Source organism: Rhamphochromis sp. 'chilingali' (assembly GCF_963969265.1).
Source record: "Rhamphochromis sp. 'chilingali' genome assembly, chromosome: 11".
NCBI classification, from domain to species: domain Eukaryota; kingdom Metazoa; phylum Chordata; class Actinopteri; order Cichliformes; family Cichlidae; genus Rhamphochromis; species Rhamphochromis sp. 'chilingali'.
Window position 1 is genome coordinate 14316817 of NC_137938.1, and position 21162 is coordinate 14337978.

General features: G+C 39.4%; 2 protein-coding genes across 2 annotated transcripts; both read left to right on the plus strand.

Moving 5' to 3' along the window:
* Positions 1-37: 37 nt before the first annotated feature.
* LOC308405330 (lachesin) lies at positions 38-6060 on the plus strand. Its single transcript, XM_080895877.1, has 9 exons — positions 38-420; positions 597-667; positions 900-982; positions 1081-1286; positions 2910-3170; positions 3587-3898; positions 4059-4158; positions 4951-5014; positions 5362-6060. Exons 1-8 carry the CDS (start codon positions 366-368, stop codon positions 5009-5011), a joined length of 1149 nt encoding a protein of 382 aa, XP_080752003.1. The 5' UTR covers positions 38-365; the 3' UTR covers positions 5012-5014; positions 5362-6060.
* Positions 6061-12317: 6257 nt separating this feature from the next.
* LOC308405467 (uncharacterized protein) lies at positions 12318-16907 on the plus strand. Its single transcript, XM_080896140.1, has 6 exons — positions 12318-12572; positions 12891-13005; positions 13384-13610; positions 14099-14246; positions 15472-15594; positions 15684-16907. Exons 2-6 carry the CDS (start codon positions 12921-12923, stop codon positions 15764-15766), a joined length of 666 nt encoding a protein of 221 aa, XP_080752266.1. The 5' UTR covers positions 12318-12572; positions 12891-12920; the 3' UTR covers positions 15767-16907.
* The last annotated feature ends 4255 nt before the right edge of the window (positions 16908-21162 follow it).

Genomic DNA, 21162 nt, shown 5'->3' on the forward strand with positions numbered 1-21162 from the left:
CGCACCGACATATAAACACAAGCTCACTGAGACAAACACTGTCAGCTGTTATTTTGTATATTATATTGAACTTGTTGACCTCAATCTGAGTCAGCAGATGCATGCAGTATCCACCAGCCGGCACCCTCTCTCTCACACAAACACACACCAAGTTCTCTTTACTGACATGAAAGCCTAGTCACGGTCCTAGTTCCTCGTTGGCAGATAGTATAAAAGGGAATTTGACATTTGACTTACACTTACAACTGCACTGAATTACCCAAAGACTAGAAGAGGACGCCTTGTTAGACAGGGTGAGAGTGAAGCCAAAGAAGGTTGGGAGGATCAGAGCACCACAGCTAAACAGACAGCAAAGAAGGCAAAAGATGCATGGAGGCATGGCTCAGAACTGCTGGCTCTTGGTCACACTCTCTCTTAAAGGTAGGTACATATATAAAAGCGCTGCAGCAGTCATGCTGGGATCCGAGCTTCACGCAAAGACAGTGATGGTTAGAATTTAGGGGTTTTTTTTGTTGGTATTACAGGTATTCTTGCTGGTGATTGGTCAGTTCATCTCCCATCTGGTCCCATCTGTGCTGTGATTGGTTCTTCCATAGAAATCCCGTGTTCCTATGACTACCCGCAGACCTCCAATGAAACCAGGGAAGAGGGGTGGCCCTCTGCTCAGGTATTTCAATAAAGAAGGCATTGTTAGCAGTTATACTGTGCATTAAGAGCTAAAAACTGCAGTCAGAATAAAAACAAGTGTCAGTTCTTTGATAAAAACTAGCCAAAATTAGTTTTTATGCTAAGCTTACAGGTGATGTTTTGGGTGTGGTTTGAACAGATACAGTCAAGTTAATCTAGAATTTTCCACTTTACAGTATCCACTGATTTAAAAAGCTCTGTGTATCTGTTAGGGTGGAGGAGGTGAAGGAGGACAAAAGTACATGGTTTTGTCTGAGATGTGGTGCCTTGAAGACACCCGGTGTATTACGGCAAGGTAACAATGATGTGTTGAAGTCACAGAAACACACACGAGGGTGGAAGTAAAGAGCACAGGTGTCTAAGTCTGTCTTCTTGTCCCTCTGTCTGTGTTAGATATGTGTACCACAGCGATCACATCTTCCCAGATCTATCCTACCAGAACAGGGTGCAGTACCTGGGAGAACCAGGAAGCAAGGTCTGCTCTCTGAGGATTACTGATCTAAGGCAGTCAGACAGCGGGACCTACGTGTTTTACCTCATCACCAACCACTCCACAGAGAAGATGCCAGAGCAGGCCGGCGTACAGCTCCTGGTGGCAGGTGTGAACCTTAAATGAGTAAAAATATCATTCTCATCGTTAACAATGATGGTGTGCAATCAGCAAACGCATCGTCCCCCCATCATTCAAAAGCTTTTATAGATTTGCAAAGTACGCAAGAAAAGATACCTTATTTTATATCTATTTTTATGAGTTTCCTCCTGTTGTCGTGATCATTTTATACCCTGGATGAGTCACATCAGTATGACCTGGCAAACCATTAAAGACAAACCACACATCCCTTCTTATTATTTTCTATGTGCATTGTGGTTTTGTCTGTCTTTCTCTTTCTTTTGCTATGTATTGGTCAACTTCTCTGTAAGTAAGATTAAAAAAAAACTTCTCTGTAAGTTGCTCAACTTCCTTGTCACAGAATATATCTCTGTTTGCTCTGTTTCTTATTTTGTTTTCTTGATGAATGGATCTGAGTGTGATTCCCTGTTGTCAGAAACACAGCGCAGTCAGAGACCAGCATTTACTGTCCAATAACCTAAAGCTAGCAGCGTTTACAGTTTACCTTACTGTATTTCTTAAATGACTGCTTAGCAAAGCTCGTTGCTTTTTCTAGCACCATTGCAATATTCAGTAACAGTTTCCTTTGTGCAACCCTTTGTCTGACATTTTGTGCTATTTATGAGAAGCTGAAGTGAAACCGACGACTTGTTGGGTTTAAGTAATCTTGATGTAAGACTCTGTTTCATAACCTTTGATGCTTTTGAGGTTGTAGTCAAATTACTCTTAGAGCTAAACATTAAAGACGGGTTAGTATTTGCAGAGCTTGGGAGAAAAAGATATTATAACCTGTTGAGAGGCAATCGAGTTGAGTTTGTCTGTCTTACATAAAGCTGGTGTGAGAAATGACAGCAAATAGCTATATGATTATGTTAAGACACTGTGGAATAATAGTGTTTAGCATTAAATTTAAACACATTCCCTGTGTGTGTGCTTTAATATGAGCCTCTCAGCTCTATGTCTTGGTATAGCTTGTCTGGTTCTGCATGCATATGAGAGCATCAGAGTCCTGTCCTTTAAAACTGGTGGTCTTCTGTGGATCTATAAAGAAATTAAATAGTACATACATACTATCACATGTAATAGTGATATGGCCCAAAAAACAATGGAATAGAAAGCATTCATAGTGGTTTCCTCCTACCTTTAAATAGAAAATAGGCATGTACAAATGGTATATAAATCACTCCACCCATTGGCTTACCAACCACTTTTTTTAGCCTCAAATGTGGTATTTTGGTTGTTGCATTGTTGGACGGGTACCTAAAGACTACAGACACCAGGCTGTAAGTGTACTTCCTTCTGCTCTATTTGCGCATTTTTACATGTGCACCTATGGAGGCTGACTCACTTTTAGAGTCAGCCTCCAGTTACCGTTAGAGGAACTGTTTTGTTGTTGTTTTTTTTACTTTGGCTTTGTTTTTCAGCTGCAGAGCTTGTTCCTTGAATACTGTCCTCATTAACAAAAATGAACTAGTTAACTATTAGGATAGTGTTTTAAAAGTTGTTGACTTTTAGCTTTTTGTAATTCATGATTGTTTTTTCCATTTGAATATATGAAATAATAATCTCACCACATATGTGCTTTGTCTGTTTCTGTTTTTTTTCCCTTCAGACTCCCCCAGTGCAGTCACTGCCTTAGCAAATCCATCCAGGGGCATCACAGAGGGTGCAACCTTACGTTTGGCCTGCTGCAGCCCTGCAGAGTCACAGGCCAATGTGACTTGGCACAAGAGCACAAGTAACAGCGTAACACACACTGGACAGGTGTGGAATATTACTGAAGTTAAATCAGATGACTCTGGCAGCTACTACTGTCAGATGCAAACTGGAGCCAAAGTGCATAACTCAACCATACTACCAGTTGATGTGCAGTGTAAGTCAAGCTTTTGTTATAAATGTAAAAATCAGATCAACATTTATATACAAGGTCATTCATCTGTTTATTTATTAAGCTTGTTTTGACACACAGAACTCCAAAGAGCAGAAAGAAAATTTTCAAGCTTAAAATATGTGCTGCTGACGAAGCATTTGAACTCTTTCTAGAGAAATTCTAAAAGTAAGAAACTTCCGCATTAAGCCTGGGTTAACCTTTTGTAACAGGGATACAAGCAGTGCTCTTACAGAGTTTTTATTTCCTCTGTTTCCTCAGTATTATTGTAGGGCCTTTACTTTACAATATAAAGTGCCTTGAAGAACTGTTATTGTGATTTGGTGTTATATAAATAAAACTGATTTGAATTGAATCAAACTCACTTGAAGATTTAACTTATCTCTAATGCCTCCTTCTAGATGCTCCTCGAAACACAACCGTCTCAGTGTCACCTGCTGGACAGCTAGATTACGAGCTCCCCATGACTCTGACCTGCAGCAGTGATGCTAACCCGCCCGTGCACACATACATCTGGTACCAGGGTGCAGCATGTCTCAGTGACGCAGACAAAAGCTTTCATCAAGGCAGACGAACTGTAGCTACAACCACAGGAAGCAGCCAGACATCCAGCAGTGCCAACATCACCACTGAGGAATCTGGGCAGCACTGCTGTGTGGCACGAAACAGACATGGATCTCAGACTTTCAGTATAACGCCCAGAGCCTCCAGAGGTAGGTGTATGAAGAGGCAGGTCTTAATATAATATTAAGACCTTTCCCTGCCTACAGTGTCAAACATCACATAAAGCCAAACTTTACCACCACAATATCATTATATCCATTTTTTTCAAACATTAAGTGTTACTAATGTGTATTTTGTTGTCAACTGCAGCTGTGATCCCACCCCTCTCTGGAAAAAGAAAAGGGGTGATTGCTGGAGTGTTCATTGGAATCCTTCTGGTTATTGTTGTCATAGCCATCTGTGTCATAAGGTGGGCCTTTGTTTGTTTACAACCAGTAACTTTCATCATAATTCACTTCACAGTCCCTGTAGCTGGCCTCGTGCACAATATGTGTAAAGTAATTTCATTAAAATCAAATGAGAGTGGTCATTGCTTAAGTCAGAGTCATTGGTTACTGGCGTGGATCATTTAAGCAAATGAGTTATTACTTAAAGGTTAGGTTTAAATATGACCAAAAAGATAAATCAATCAATTATCTTGGGTCATTCTATCTCAAATCAACACGAGATTTCTGCTCGACCATCTCAGATTTGGATAAAAATTTTATGATAGAAAGTTTGAATTTATATAATGAGTCCTGTGAAATTTTAATTCCATATATCAGAGCGTTTCTACATAGTACTGTAACTATAACACTGAACATGATGTAGTTAAATATGTGCACATTTTCATTTTCAAGACTTGGGTCTCTCTTATATAATCATATATTTTTAAAAAATATTGTCTGCTGAGTCATCACCGATGCATAAAAATGTTATGGCCCGAAGTTTGAATATACAGTATATAATGATTGCTGTTAATTTTAATTTCATATATCAAATACCTTTTTAGAAGTCTAGTTGAGTCTAATTAAATCTCTGAGGTAGATTGATTGGTTACTAACTTTGATCATTTAAGGAACCAAAATAGTTAAACAGTAGGTTTAAATATGACTGAAAGGATGAATTAATGAATTTAGTTCATTATATAACATGAAAAGTGACTTTAGATTGCAGTGACAATGTCTTTATTCTTAAAATGTTTTGTTCTTTTTGCTTTCAGGAGACAGAAGTCATCCAGACGTCAGTCATATGTGCTCACTGCAACTGCGTCAGAGCCTTAAAGAGTCAGTGAAATCAGGCTTTATTCTACCTAGAATCTTACCCACAGTGCAGCACATGCACCAACAACAGATCTGTACATTTCTCTAACACACACACACAGAGCAAATATTTTTCTTCAGCTCCTCCTGTGTGGTTACTAACATCACTTTCCCCAAAGTAAGACCACATCACATTAACTTTAAATGATTATTACACTATGGCTGAAGTCTAAGGTGGTAATCAAATTTTGGCACCAGTTCTCACCAGCTGTGAGCGTGTGCAGCTCATGTGATAAACATCAATGTTCATTCAAGCAAGCAGGATGCGACAGATTTCAAAGCACTGACCTGAGCTTTCGTTTCCTTTTCAGAAATAAGCGAACAATGGAGCACCGTCAGAATGTATTTCACCCGCTTGTTTTCCATTAGTTTAAATGCATTTCTTCTTTAGGATTAAGCCTAGTACTGAGTCGAGGATGAAGTGATGCATCTCTAAGAAAAGGTTTTATTCCAAAAGAAAGAAGCTAGGAAACAAATGTCACCCCTTCATATGACCTCAAATTTATTTATTACTGTTTTTAAGTTTATTTTATTTGTATTTTATTTTATTATTTTATGTTATTCGCTTCAGTTTGTTGGAGTGTTGCCGTAACAGATTTGAATTTAAATATCCTCCACGGTTCATTGCATAACACGACTACAGGCGACATCCGGAGATCTCGCTAACACTTCCTGACACAGGGTTGTAACCACACAGCACAAAGTGCACCGGGTAATGTACAAGCAATGTCCAGAAAGAGAAAACATTGAAGAAGTTATTACTGAAGGCCTGCCAGTGATGATGACTGCGAAGATGATAACCCAATTAAGTGCTGCTGGCAAGTCCAACTGGATCCTGTTTGTGTGGCTTTGAGTAAACTCCTGAGAGCGATAAGCCTCCAGCAGATACTGAGCAGAGCGTGAGGAGAAGTGGGAGAGGATGAAAACCAAGAGGACAGTGACTCTAACACCCAGACATCTAAAAACTGCACTATTTTAGGATTTTGCTTTTGTTTGATTTGCCATATTAAAGTGAGGTGTGACGTGCAAAGTTGTTTTAATAAACAATAAAGTGTTTCATTAACAACTATCCAAAGAGACAGTTTTGCACATGTGACTCTTAGCTGTAACAAGTTGCATTTAATACACATTTTTGCAGCCATTTTATGTTTTCATGTGATCTGTAGAGCATGTATTGTGCTGTCAGTGCCAACTTATAATTTCATTAAATGCTCACGAGCTGAAATTTATACTGAAAAGCATCCAGCAAACTGCAGTGGGACCAAAACTTACAAAACTCAGACTTCGGACCGTTTTCAAAGTCAAACTGAACTTGGAAATTAAAAAAAAATAGTTAAAAAAAGAAGAGCCGGAAGCAGATCAAAAGGCAACAAGTTTTACACAATAATCTTTATACAGTTATATGGCAGCAAATATTTATCCAAGCTTCTGTTACAATTAACATTGAACATTTTAAAACATTAACCACAGTTCTAGCAACAGAAAAGACTATGAGAGCGATGGTGTCATGTGACCTGTGAGCAGAAGAGAATGCACATGCTTATTGTAACTCAAGGGGGAGCAGAAAGTGTTGTAACCAATGAAAGCCATATGTCCACACATCAGCAATGTGGCTAACATAACACACTGGTGTGAAGGAAGACTTAAAGAGATCACATGTCCTCTCAGTTTCACCCAGGAGAATTCCTATTCACACTAAGGCTTGTGGGCCTCAATTGTTGAATTAAACATTTATATTTTCTCCCTCCCTGCGCCGTGAAATTGAACAATGACCCAGTATTAACGAAGGCAACCTTGCAGCTCAGCTTTTTCTTCTTCTTCTTTCTTTCTGCATAAACCTGTTATGTTTTCTGTGCTTGTCATTCTGTCTGTCAGCTAAAAATCTGAATTGATTCCGATAAAACTTTGTAGGAACATAGAGTGAGGTCACGTTAACGATCCATTAAAATTTGGCTTACATCCACCAAGGTCGTCTAGGTCAAGTTAATCATTTATTGGACAAAGATAAAAATCCTTATAACTTAGAGACTATAAGACCATCAAGTGTGGTGCGTATTGGCAACGTATAGAAAGCACTGTATGAAGATTTTAAATTTCATGTCACATGACCGCTGACCTCTCCTCCAAGGTAAAAGTAACTAATGCTATATAGAGCTATTTACAACTACATTTATATTACCATTGTTTTTATTAACAACATTTGGGCACATAAGGACTGATTCAGCAGGTAAAATAAGTATTTATCATGTCACCAATTTTCTAAGTAAATGTGTTTCTAAAGGTGCTATTGACATGAAATTCTCACCAGATGTCAGTAATAACCCATCCAATCCACACACGCAAGGGAAATAAACCACAGATGTCCACAAATTAGGTGTAATAATGGGAAATGACACAGGGAAAAAGTATTGAACCCAGGAAAAAAGGGAGACGCAAAAAGATGTGGAAAGTCATGGCACCAGAGGAAATCTATCAGTAATTAGAAAGCAATGCCAAGGCCAAAATTGAAAAACTCTTTAGATGCCAAAAAACACACCATGTTTAAAAGGCACTACATATATCTCCCCAACAACACCATGCCAACATGTTTAATATAACTGAAGGAAGGATGAATGAAAAAATGTATCTGCTGCCAGGATGATGAAGATGAAGGTGGACGTTTCAGCAAGACAATGATCCCGAACACACAGCAAAGGAAACTCTCAGTTGGTTTCAGAGGAAGAAAATAAAGCTGCTAAAATGATCCAGCCAATCAGCTGACCTGAACCCAAGTGAAAATCTATGGAAAGAACTAAAGGTCAGAGTTCACAGAAAGGGTCCACTGAACCATCAGGACTGTTTGTGTGGAAGAATCACGACTGAGCAATGCATGCAAATAATTTCTCTTTAAATAGGAGGCATTTTGAAGCTGTAGTCACCAACAAAGGATTTTGCACAAAATATTGCATAATGTGTGGATTTGATCAGTTTAGCACCTTTGGAAGTATATTTACTTGTTGACGTAGTCAATGCTTAAATATTATATTATCCATCCATTCGCTTCTGCTTATCCTTTCCAGGGTCGCGGGGGGCGCTGGAGCCTATCCCAGCTGTCATGGGGCGAGAGGCGGGGTACACCCTGGACAGGTCGCCAGTCTGTCGCAGGGCTAACACATAGAAACACAGACAACCATTCGCACTCAGATTCACGCCTATGGGCAATTTAGATTAATCAATTAACCTATCCCGACTAACAGCGTGTCTTTGGACTGCGGGAGGAAGCCGGAGTACCCGGGGAGAACCCACGCAAACACGGAGAGAACATGCAAACTCTACACAGAAAGACTGATGGTGGAATTGAACTCAGTACCTTCTTGCTGTGCAGCAACAGTGCTAACCACCGTGCCCCTATTATATTATATTATATTATATTATATTATATTATATTATATTATATTATATTATATTATATTATATTATATTATATTATATTATATTATATACAAGTTTTACCTGCTGTATATGGATATTCTAAATATCATGTTACTTTAGACCTCTGATCTCTTCTTCAAGGTTGAATAAGGTCAAACTTTCATAAAATGTTTCCTATCTCTAAAACTTGCTTTAAAGCCTGCTGCTTTTGTACTGACAACATTTAGCAAATGATAATAGTATGTGTGGATTCTTGTTTTCTGGGTTATTTTTACCCATTTCACATTGTCATATTTTCATAATCATTGCTGTCCATCTGAAACATAAAAGGACAGCATTAGACATTTTGTGAGAGACGGTTATAATCAGTTTGAATCAATATTTCAAACAGACCCGAGTCCAACGTGTCATCCTTCTCACCTTACTGTCCCCAGCAGGATTACACCACCCCTTCCTTTAACAAGGAAACGAGAGACGTTTGCAAACACAGCACAAAAACATTCAAAATCATCCAACTGCTACTAAATTAGGAGTAGTTGGTATGATTCACTTACCGAACCCAGATAATAATCAGTGTAAGGAAAAGCATCAAAACCACTTTGACTCCAATACCAAAAAGGAGGATAACACGATCAACTGTTAAGAAAAGTAGGAGAAAATGACAAATGACCAAGCCTGCATAGTTTCCTCTGCAAAAATGTAAAAATAAATGCACATTTTTTTGAGCCACTAGATTGGATTTCTTAACAATTTTATGAAATATCTACTAATAATTTGCATCATTTGAACAATAGGTTATGCCCACTCGCCTGACAGACTCACTCTTTGTTTCTTCCACTTCCAGCAGGACCGCCGTCGAGTTGCTTTCTCCGAGACTGTTCCCGGCCTTGCAGAGATAGACTCCACTGTGGGACACCTCCAAAGAGGGAAGAGACAGCACCCGGCCCGAGGCCACCTGAAGCCTGGAGCTGGAGCTGTACCAGGTGTAACTATCTGCTTCAGGGTTAGCAGCGCTGTTGCAGGTAAGATTCACATTGCTGCCCACTGACAGGAGGCCAGCCTGACTCACCTCAGCAGACACGTTCAGTGGAGAATCTGCATTAAACAAAGTCACTGGTTGCACTTTGTGTTGTATGAGTAAAAACTCAGCTTGCAAGAATCAATATTATCTTCATCTACTTACACTGAACATCCAGAGCAGCAGGGTGTGATTGCACTGACTCATACCCCTTGACAGTACATGAATATTTCCCAGTGTCTTCTGCCTGCGCCCACAACAATGTTTTTGTCATTGGATGTCCATCTTTGAACCAGAGTGTGCTTCCAAGTTGGCACGATGTCACACATTCAAGAGTCACCTTTTCTCCAGCTCTCACTCTCTCCGGCTGCACTGTGGCTCTCATCTCTGGATGTGGGTCAGTTAAATTTTTTTTTTTTTAAAAAGAACAAGAGGCTGGAAACATTAAGTCTGGAGAGCAGGTTTAATGTAAAATCACTTTACCTGAGACGGTCAGATGCACAGAAGTTTTGCTACGCATTCCTATCGTATCCGTGCCAAAGTGGAAGTAGTAATATCCAGTGTCATTAACCTGCAGGTCATGAACTTTCAGGCTGCAGTTGTGCTGCTGGTCGCCAAGATATTCATAACGATGGCGATACGACAGAAGGTCGACTGAAAGCTCAACTCGTTTCCAGACACCATTTTCCAAACGTCCCTTGTACCATCCAGTCGTTCTAACAGTTTCCCCAGCTGTGTAGTTGTATACGCACCTAAAAGTCACAGATGATCCCTTTATAGCACAAAGATCTGGGTTTTCAAATGTCACTGACCGAGCAGCACTCACAGTTCCTGCTGACAGGTGATGAAACACGACAGAACATATTTTGTTAGTTTCTTTTATTATTATGGAGAATTCAAAGACAAGACGTAAAGGGGAAATTGAAGTAAACCGCTGAACAGTGTGTTTTTTACTTCTTACAAAAAAATGAGGAAGTGAAGTTGTCAAAACAAGGCAACAACAAGAAGGTGAAGATCACTCTGCTGTTCACTCTTATTCGGCCTCCACTAACTGCAGCTTTTTGTTGTCATCATTTTGGTTTGGCTTTTCAGACTGAAACAAATAACCAAACATTGACCTGACAGATACTAAAACAGTCAGTTAATCAGGGGAAATTACCCGATTACATGATTGCCAGCAGTGCGTGTAATGCAAATACTTTCAAATGTGCATGTGAACTGCCACAGTGAAAACTGGGTACGTGTTTTGGGTACAGAATAGGAAAGTAAGTAGGTTCCTTTAAGAGAGCAAGTAGAGGTTGGGTGTGTTTCTTTTTTGTGACGTGACTGTCTAATTGCTATCAGATAATATTCTTCTGGCAGCTCTCTACCAAGCTTTTCATATTTGATGGATTACAATCGGTTCCGATAAAATTTAAGGAGAATAATATTGCTGTTCTCATCCTCATCAATGTTTTTTCTTGCTCATTTGTTGCCTTTTAACTTTCAAAGAGGAAAATCCCACTGAGTACTTTTTTGTATTTGAGTGTCTGCAGTCGCTGAAAATCACACATCCTGAAACAGTTAAACAGCATTTTAACTGTTTCAGCATTTAAGTCTTCCACTGCTACACATTAGCAACTGAAAGTCCAAAACATCAAAGTGAAACTTTGAAGAAAAAAAGATGGTTGGTTGTAAAAATTTGAATCTTGGAAAGTACCTGCTTTCAGAATAATATAATCCCTCTACTCATTGTCTCATCTTTTTATTTATTCCTGTTTGATGCATCATTGCTTCAGCAGGTACAGTCATCTTAACAACTGTGTTATTTTCTATCCTCATGTTCCACATTCACTCTTTGGCTCTTACAAAGTAAAAGCAGCCCCATGCAGTGTAGACATAACAGATAATTACTAAGTATACTTAAAAAAAAAAGTCTAGAATTGCAATCAAAAGAAGTTTTATTCCATTCCAAGCTTTTATGTTATCTTAAAACTCAATTGATAAATAATCTTCTTACCTGACTTCACAGTCAGGAGCAGCAGCACTGCGATCATCATCTCCACATCAATGCGCAATATTTCCACACAGCTTTGAAGTCTTGGCGTCTACTGTAGCTGATACAGTAGACGCCAGCTACACATTTCTGCATTCTGCTCTGTAGAGTTGCATTGAGACCTCTGCATGAACTTGAGATTCAGACAGTGGGAGGGCTCAGCGGTCTCTCACCCATCCTCCGTTATGACTCATTGCCAAAAATGTGACAATTTAAAGTCAGGTGAAAAAACAACAAAACAGAAGACAGAATGGTTTTATTTTGGCCTTAAACTAATTTAATAACATTTGTGAAACCCATTCATAAATAAATTACAGCAAATATTCATTTATTTGTAACTTATTATTCACTTTTTTCAAGATTTTTTTTATAAGCTGGCAGATGGGGAACTTGTGTTTCACTAGTTCAACTTCCATTTCTGTTATTACTCTCACTTCGTAATGAAAATATGACAACTTTGAAAACAAATGCCCCTCGATTATTTTTTCCATCCAGCCAAACACCAAAATGTAAAAATGAAGAAAACCCTCTAACAGAAGGAAGGCATTTCTGGCAGGTCACGATCATTTACCATGAACTTTGTCCCTTGTGCCTTTTTTAAACCATTCAAAGAGAAGCATCACTGATTGAAGGGTGAACAAAGAAGACAGGTTTAAGACATTTGTTTGTGTGTGTGTGCGCGTGCGCGAACCTGACGTCTGACCCAGCTATAATCGGTTCAGGCTGGGCCTGCATAACCTGTTTGTTACTTGTTTTCATCAATCCAGCTTGCACATAAGGAAGTTCTCCACATTCCTAAAAGCGCCCTGTTGTCCTGAACTTCTGAAGCGAGCGGATGGAGATAGGCAGAAAGAAGTGAAGCAGCGAAGGGTAAGAAGTGTGAGGACAGTGACACTGTTATGGACAGTGGGCGCAGATGTTCGTCACAGCGGCCGGTCTCCACCACATCTGTGCAATAAATAGGATTTTCTTTTTAAAGAGGCACCGTCAAACAATCTTCAAATAAGGAAGCTTTCTGTAGAGCTGGTTGGGAAATTCCAGTTCGTTTTGTGCTCAGTGTAAGTAATTTCATTTGAAATTCATATGTTTTCTAAAATGAAAAAAGTAAGTCATTTGCTCAGGTGACATAGAGCAGCATGTTAGATTGCATGTATGTTTAATTTATAGTATTTTTAAAACTATGTTGTTGTCAACACTCTCAGTTTGCTATATCTAATTCTAGAACAGTGTTCATCTACTGCTGCACTACACCCATGAAAAGAATGGTTGCATAAATAACTGGTTATCTACACACTCCCGCACACAGGCACCCGTATAACCTGGTTTTGCATTCACTGAACTTCTTTCATGGTTTATGAAGTTTTTGTTGTTTGCAGGTTACTAACTGGAACTATAGTGAAGAAAATATGGACGGAGAAATGAGGAGCAGAAGGGCGCTTCCTCTGATGTGCTTGTTTCTGACTGTGCTCCAGATCAGCACACCTTCCTCAGGTAAACCAACCACATCCATGACTTCCAAAATATACTTTGCAGTCACTGAGACATTCCTCTCTCACGCTTCCTCATTCCATCGTCGCAAATCTTTCCATCCATTTCATTCCAGTCATTAGGCTAGATATACATTTAGGAGAGGAGGTGTGACTCTGTATTTGGATATTTGTTTTGTATTTATTTTGTGAAATAACTTTGATGTTATTTACTTTCTATAAGAATTTTTTTACTCTTTAGTTTTACCAAATATAAATTGCTGATATATTTGGGTTAGCAGTGCATTTGTTAAATTGCAACTTTTTACTTTTTACCTGATCATTTTTCTTCCTTCTCTCTCTCTCTCACGCGCATGCATTGATCACCCAATCACTGCTCCAGCTCAAAACACAACTTTGAGTACTGCTAGCACCACTACCAAAGCTCCAAGCACCGGTGCTCTCAAGTACAGCACACAGCCATCTAACATCTCAGTGGGTGTGGGAGAGCCTGCAGTGTTTCACTGTGGCGTGCCCGAAGCGCATCCGAACCTCACGTTTACCTTGTATGGGAGTAATCACAACTACAGCCTCACCTGCCCCGGTGGCCACGTGGAAGACATCCCCCAGGTGAGGGAGGGGAGGGGGGAGTGACCATGTGACTGTTGTTTTCTGACAGGAAACAGCTGCTATTAGATTACAGGGAGTCTTTCTGAAGAAGCAGAAACAGGATGTGCACATCGAGGAACAAATATGACAAAGCTTTTCTAGGAAACCAAAGTAGAACCAAGTCACATTTACAATAAGGTTACAGCAGCCCTCACTGTGCCGTGGATTTATATATTCTAAGCGTGTCTGCATATTCATTTTTTTCATTGTAAGTGGTCATTATAAGGACATTCAATCATGAGTTTAACATGTTTGCACTATGGTGCATTTTCAACTCATCCCCATCAAACGACCCAGGATCATTTTATAGTATCATCGTCTTACGTGTGTTAAGATTGTGTTGACATTGTAAATTGACCACCATCAATCACCCTATGAAAACGTCTTCTTTTGAAGCACTTTTGAATCCCTTATTCAGTCTCCTTTCTCTCCTCTTTCTCCATCCTCAGGCTGTCTATGGACGTTGTGAAATGAAGAATGGAGAGTCGCTGGCTACGTGGACCCTCCTGGGAACTGCCTTGCCCCACAACGGCACAAGAGTAGTTTGTCAGCAGCTGAGCAACCCGAGAGCGCTCTCTGCCGTCCTGCATGTTTATGGTGAAGTATTGAAATACAGTAAAACTAAGTGCATTGCCTAACGTTGCATGTCTTCAGTTTAATTCAATCCAGTAGTCTCTTGGGTTCAGGTCCAAGTCGCTTTATTTGTACCTTTCAGTAGTTGCAGTTTAATCAGATGGTTGCCCCACTTTGAGCGTTTCCCGTAGTTTCTTACCATTAAAAGGGGGTTAAAAGGAGAAATAACATCATCTCCTAGTTCTTTCTCAGAGGGGATCATCTGACTTTTGGGTTTTCTCTCTTAATTGTAGGACCTCAACATTACACACTAAGACCTGTCAGTTCTCTGTGGGGGACACTAAGTCTGAGACCACTGTGCCCAACAAAATGTTTGCAGTCTATGGAGTCCTGCTGTACTGTCAAGAGGACACCCTGAGCTTAGTGACTTTCCACAGACAATGGGCATTGCAGCTTTTACATCTTATGGCAACAAGTTTAAGTGATCATTTTTTTGCAGATAAACCACTAAAACTCAAATTGTTTCTTCAATATGAGATTCTTAACTTCAATTTGGCAGCATTTCATTAATGTGCAGTCATTTTAACCCTTTAGCTTTTTATTGAGTGGTTTGTTTGTTTTTTTGTCAGTGTTCATTTTCAATCTCTCCAGGAAGTAGAGGACTGAGTGAGGCAGAAAAGAGGAGATAGAGAGCATATAGTTTTACCTACCTCGAAGCAGGACGCACCTTATGACAAACTGAAAGTGTAATAAGCAATGCGTCTTTTCAGCCTTTTCAGTTAAATACACACACACACACAGTACATAATCAGGTGCAAGTCTAATTTCTAATGTATTTACTTTGCCGAGACTAGGGCTGCTCTGGTTACATCATCCAGCTCATCCATATATGGGCATTGAGATTTTTGGACATTTCTAAGCACACAAACTACAGGGAGGTGCTCATCTCTGAGGAATGCCTTAAAACTGAAAGCCTTCTTCATCATATCTGTTCATGGCATGACTTGGATACATAGGATCCAGATACAGTTATAATCTTAGATATAGTGATCTTTTTCTCCTCTGATAAGGAGAAAAAGAATGATACCCTCTGAAAGGTGAGACCTCTCTTAAACACGATGCAACAAGGCTGGCTCAATCTGCAGAGACCACGAAAAGCCTGTGTAGTTGAGACAGCATGTAAAGTTTCCTTTACATGGCGGTGTCCTGTTTTGCACTCATGTTGTTTTTATTTTTACTTTATGCCTAGATACTGGTGCAACCAATGTCCTTCTCATTGGCTGTATTGTTGGAGGATTCTTTGGCGTCCTGTTAGTGGCAGCTTTGTTATACACCTTCCTGGTCAAATCTGAGTCCTTCCAGGAATGCTTCGGTGAGTGATGGATAAATTTATTAGCACAAGAAATGACTGAGAAGAATAAATAGCCTGACAATTAATATACAATGTGTCTGTGCTTTTAGGTGGGGAAGAAACCGAAGATGATATGATCACTATTGTATCAACGGAACAAAAGAAGAAATCAAGTCAGGATGTGACAGACTGAAAATAGATACACAAACTGTTTCTATTTTGTTACCAGGCTAGCTAAAGTGAGAGCTGGACTGAGCCAAGGTCTGGAGATAATGCTGTTGCAAATGTTTAAAATCAATACTTTTACTGAAAGTGCTCATAGATATGACGAGACAATCTGTTCCTACACTTTGATCTGTTCAATTTAGATGCTTTGAATAATTTCTTCTCACGCTTTAAATTATTCGTGACCACAAGCCAAATAAATCTTGCTTACTTACTTAAAATTAGTGTATGTATGTGTGTAGAGAAAAGAAAAATCAGGCAGACAAAGAGCAATGAGCTCATTTACATCTAAATAAGTCGTTCTCTTAGCTTGAAAAACAACACTGGTATTTTATAGCTGTTTTATTTTGGAAATATTATAATTCCACATTTATGCAGTGCAACGACGCAAAAATCACCTGTACCAATTCTGATTACTTATTGAAAGGACGATGTGATTTAGGCCACTTAAACTTGAAATTGTGATTACAAGTAATTTAGTATCACTTGATGATTTTGAATCTGTAAACATGTTTTCATCTCAGCTCCAGGTGGAAGGAAAAGGAAAGAAATGACGGTGCATTGTAGCCAGTCGGTGCCATGTTTTACTACATGGCACTGACATTTTTCTCTCTCTGCTCCATTTATGCCTGCTTTTGAAGGCTTTCAGCCTGACAATGGGCTGCTCACTAATGCAGGAACTACATGTGCTTTTAACAGTAGGTCAGTTTGTCCACTTGAGGGAAGCACTTACTCTGAGGAAAAGCTGATCATCAAAGAATGACTGTGAATAAAAACTCTTAGTCAACATAATTTGCATATGCTAATAAATTAAAAGTACACTGTAGATGTTGATGTACTGGAGTTTATTGAATGAAGTGAGCATCTATATTTATATGTTGCTTTTTCCATAAAGACAGCACAGAGCAGAGTTGCTTTAAGTTTTTACAGCTCAGGGTGTATCACTCTTTATGCTTTGTGTGTATGTGGTTATTTGCCGTCTATGCATTCTACTTTAATTTTTTCATATATTAAATATATTTGTATGTTTCTTTACATATATCTTGCTGCAGCTGCTCACACTTTTCATGAGACACACTGATGTTAAAAATAAAAGCTGAGTGCACTTTAATCCAGCCCTTACTGATTTTTTTTCTCCATATTGAGCTGTTTGATTCGCTCTGTGGGTCACTATGTAATCTTGGGTCATTAGTTATTAGAGGAGCAGGTTAGGTGCTCTAACTCCTAATCAATATATCAAAAAATCATTCTATGACCATGTTTTTTGTAGAATCCAGGCCCAGAAAAGCCTAAGAAGATAAGTTAGATAAAAAACTACGTTTGATACGGCCTTTCGTTGTGTTTAATGAGATATCTGGATGTCTATGTCTATGACATTTGTTGTAGATGTAGGCTTGATTTTCTTCTGTAGTCTGTAGGAAGTTTACCATCAGATTTTTTTTCCTTCTATAATGTTGTGCTGGTCAGACCTTCTTGTATTCACTTTAGAACAAGACACCCGGATGAATTGTCCCTGCAACCACGAGTCAGTAATGCGATTAGACATCACAATATCCGGCGCAACATCTGCTCCCATTTCTTTAGTTGAATCTATGAAAAATTCCACATTTTTATACAACAAATACAAATTGTTGTATAAAATCTGATTTTTCTACCTATAACTGCACATCACTTTCATTTGCAGTCTTGGTTCTAGTTAAAGTGAACTTTTATATCAATCCGGCTTCAACAATGCAGATGGTTTTAGAGTATTAGACTGTACTCTCTTCTCTTCTCTGTTTATATTCAAAATTAAGAAAGGCAGTCCACAGCTGATCCACATTATGAATTATGAAGCTTTATGATGATAACTGATGGATTTTCCCTTCACATGTTTGGCTCATTATCCTGAGTCAGTTAAATATTTCAGAACGGCCGACCATACCAAAGGTTTTATTTTAACAGATCCAGTTTGAAAGTCCTTTGCTCTTTTGCCTTCTGCTGATATCTTCTTTTATCATTTCATCATCTTCTTCTGCACTTCAGTCATTTGGACCAATAACTAAGACTCGTGAAAGAGACAGAGGTCAGTAGCCTGTCATATTGAATAAGATTCAAATTCAGACATTTACCTAACCTTAATTTGCCAACTAAGCCCAGAGACTGGCTGGATTTGAATGTAGAAAATCTCTTTGGGGCTTTAAAACACAGAGCATCAGAGCCTTTTACTCCACCACACATGGCTGCATTTGGGTCCACTTTATGTGCTTACTTAAAATTTGTTTTTTTACGATTCCCATTTTCTTACATAAGGAGCAAATGAGATCAGGCCACTTTTACTGTCATGGTTTTTCTAGTAGAAAGAAACGTCTGATCCTTTGTTAGACACACCTACATTTTATGAAAACTTTAGGGAAAGATTGATGTGGAGGCAGAAAAGAAAGAAAATAAAAATCCTTCTCACATCCACAAATAAGTCCAATGTAGAATCTCACTCACTCAGCAGTCTTTCCAGGTACATCTCTTGTCATCCCCAGCGTGTCTTATCTTTTTTAGATGGAGTGTATTTGTCAGGTTGAGTGGGCAGTCTATTTATTATCTATTTATTTATTGCCTGCTAAAAGACAATATGACAGAAAACGTTTCTGAAAGTCTCAGAAACACCATGAGTGAGCAAAAAAAAGGTTCTGGTCTAAACAGTTTCTTAGTGACCGCATACATTGGGGTACATATCTCAGCCAAAAAAAAGCTGGATTTTGTGGGATAGTCAAAAACTCTGGACACATTTCGATACATATTATACAGCAACTCGGAGTAGATTACATTAGATGAAACTTTATTAATCCCTCGGGTGGATTCCTCCAGGAAATTCAGTAGAAGTTTTGAGCTGTAGCTCAGAAGCTTGATGGTATAAAAACCTGGAGATGGTGGGGATTGAACCCAGGACCTCAGACATGCAAAGCATGTGCTTTACCACTGAGCTACATCCCCTGACAATATAATGAAGCCTGGGAATGAATTTAAACTGAATGAGACAATGGAAAGCGTTCTTGTATGTTTTCAAGGCAGTTCTCCCAAATGTCGTCTGGAATACATTCTCCAAAGTAATTTTCCCGCTTAGCAGAAGAGGAGGCGCCTGCAGACAAGAGAGCGTCAGGTGGGATTTTAACATATTTTTCTACATGCTACTCTCTATTATAGTCTCAAAATTAATTTATACCTGACGTTACCTGCAGGTAGCAGGGATAAGATGTTACTTTGCAATCCCTATTTCCTTTGTAACTGCTTGAAAGAAGCAAAGACCCCCATTCATGCAAATATCGTATAAATATATACCAGATTTGGTGGGGGTTTTAGCAGTGGGTAATGCTAGGGATACAGGGTTAAGATTGAACTAAGATTAACTCTGTTTCAAGCTCCATACAAGACTGAATATGATTGAGCTGTTGTTAAAACCTCACTTATTAGTAGTAGTGGGAGTTAACTGGATTGCACACTTATTAAGAAAGAAATTAGACATTCTCAAACAGATGCAATTAGTTTCCCAATTAGAGAGTAAGGAAGAGTTTTCCCAAACTATTTCAACAAATATAAAATAAAACATGTAGTGTCACAGTAGAGTAGGAGAGCATCTTTAAGAACAAAGTCAAAGGTGACAACAGGAGAGTACAACAACAGGGCCATTTGAAATGTATTTGAAATTGTGCAGAGTTCCTATTGGTAAGCTGGATGTTGAGGTGTGTGTAGGTGGCACTGATCACATAGCTGGTTGCTATAAAAGCAGGGTGATTGCTGTTCAGCAGCCACGGATCACATCATAAACTGACTTGACAGCAAATACAATCTCTGAAAACTGATCTGTGTGGCTTGTTGTCCAAACAGGAGCAGATATGGGGAAAAGCAACTTTGAACTGGCACTTTGCCTCGTACTAACGGCTGCCTGTGGCTTACAAGGAAACATTGAACGTGACACACAAATTTTTATTGGGAAAAGGAACTGGACACAAGCAAGACTATTCTGCCAGACACATTATGTTGACTTGGCTACTTTGGAGATGATAAATATGAAAGTTATTATACCATTTTTGGTCCAAAGGAATATCCCAAACACTTGGATTGGTCTGCTCAGAGATCCTGAAGATGACTCATTCTGGAAGTCTATAAATCTAAGGTCAGTGTCAATTTTGAAATGACCTTTATGTCAATATCCATGTCTGTTTATGCTGATTTTGAGATGATTGTTGTGTTGATTTCAGAACAGGTGAAGGTGTCTCAGGTGATGACCTCTCACATACCAGCAAATGGGCCTCTGCACAGCAGGACTACTGTGCAGTTGTAGGAGATGACCTCATGTGGTACAGTGCACAATGTTCAAGTATCAATAATGTCTACTGTTCCCGAGGTGATGTAATCCAGTATCACACTGTTATGCTCGGTTGGTATGATGCTGTAAAGTGCTGTATGGAAAACTATGGTTACCTAGCCACTGTCACCCAGGTAAACTCAGGTGATGTTGACAAACGGGGCTGGATTGGACTGTATCGAGTGGGAGGCAAGACCTGGAACTGGACGGGTAGTTTAGCATCTAGCTACAGAAACTGGGCACCAGGACAGCCACTCACTGCAGACTGTGGCTCTTTGCATGCTTTTATCGGAGGCTGGGTAGGCTATGCTTGCTCTGAAAAGTTTAACCCTTTTTGTTTTGTTGACAACCTGGTGGTGGTGAATGAGAACAAGACATGGGAGGATGCCTTGATTCACTGCAGAGAGATGAAAGCATCATGTGCTGGTTGTACGTACGACCTCCTGAGCCTGACCGATGTCTCTCAGTACAACTATGTCAGAGACAGGATCTACAGAGCAACCACTGATGAGGTTTGAGTTTATTAGTTTTGAATTATAGATGTTCTTCTAAATGCATCACTTGTTCGTAGATTCTGCATTAAACACCAGAGGAGTTCACGTTCAAGTGGCTTTACTCTTTCTACTAGTTCAGTGCTTTAAGGCATAAATTCCAGGCTGTGCTGTGGAGATGTCCTTTCATGTCCAATGTGTTTAAAATCTATACTGTACAAAACAACTGCATGGGGGGGAAGGAGGGGGTGGGGGTAAATTAAAAAAAGGATCAATATTCATTTCAGGAAAGGCTTCACTAAAGCCTCGGTAATGAGTATTTGTGTCCGGCTTAATTTGCAAATAGAAATCTCTTATATCAACACTTCCACAGCCAGGAGTGACTCTCCCAGTTTTGTCCTGTGTTTCTCAGGCTTGGATTGGCTTGCGCTTCCTGGGAGGAAAATGGTTTTGGTTAAATGGAGACAAACCAGGTCCCAAAGATATGCTGCCGGACTGTCCGTCCAACTGGGAACACTGTGGGACTTTGTC

Excerpts from the sequence above, each read along its gene's own strand:
- LOC308405467 (XM_080896140.1), top strand. The coding sequence starts at position 12,921 with ATGGACGGAGAAATGAGGAGCAGAAGGGCGCTTCCTCTGATGTGCTTG. Across the intron at positions 13,006-13,383 it reads GATCAGCACACCTTCCTCAG|CTCAAAACACAACTTTGAGT; the intron begins GTAAACCAACCA and ends TCACTGCTCCAG. Across the intron at positions 14,247-15,471 it reads TGCCGTCCTGCATGTTTATG|ATACTGGTGCAACCAATGTC; the intron begins GTGAAGTATTGA and ends CTTTATGCCTAG.
- LOC308405330 (XM_080895877.1), top strand. The coding sequence starts at position 366 with ATGCATGGAGGCATGGCTCAGAACTGCTGGCTCTTGGTCACACTCTCT. Across the intron at positions 3,171-3,586 it reads ACTACCAGTTGATGTGCAGT|ATGCTCCTCGAAACACAACC; the intron begins GTAAGTCAAGCT and ends GCCTCCTTCTAG. Across the intron at positions 3,899-4,058 it reads AACGCCCAGAGCCTCCAGAG|CTGTGATCCCACCCCTCTCT; the intron begins GTAGGTGTATGA and ends TGTCAACTGCAG.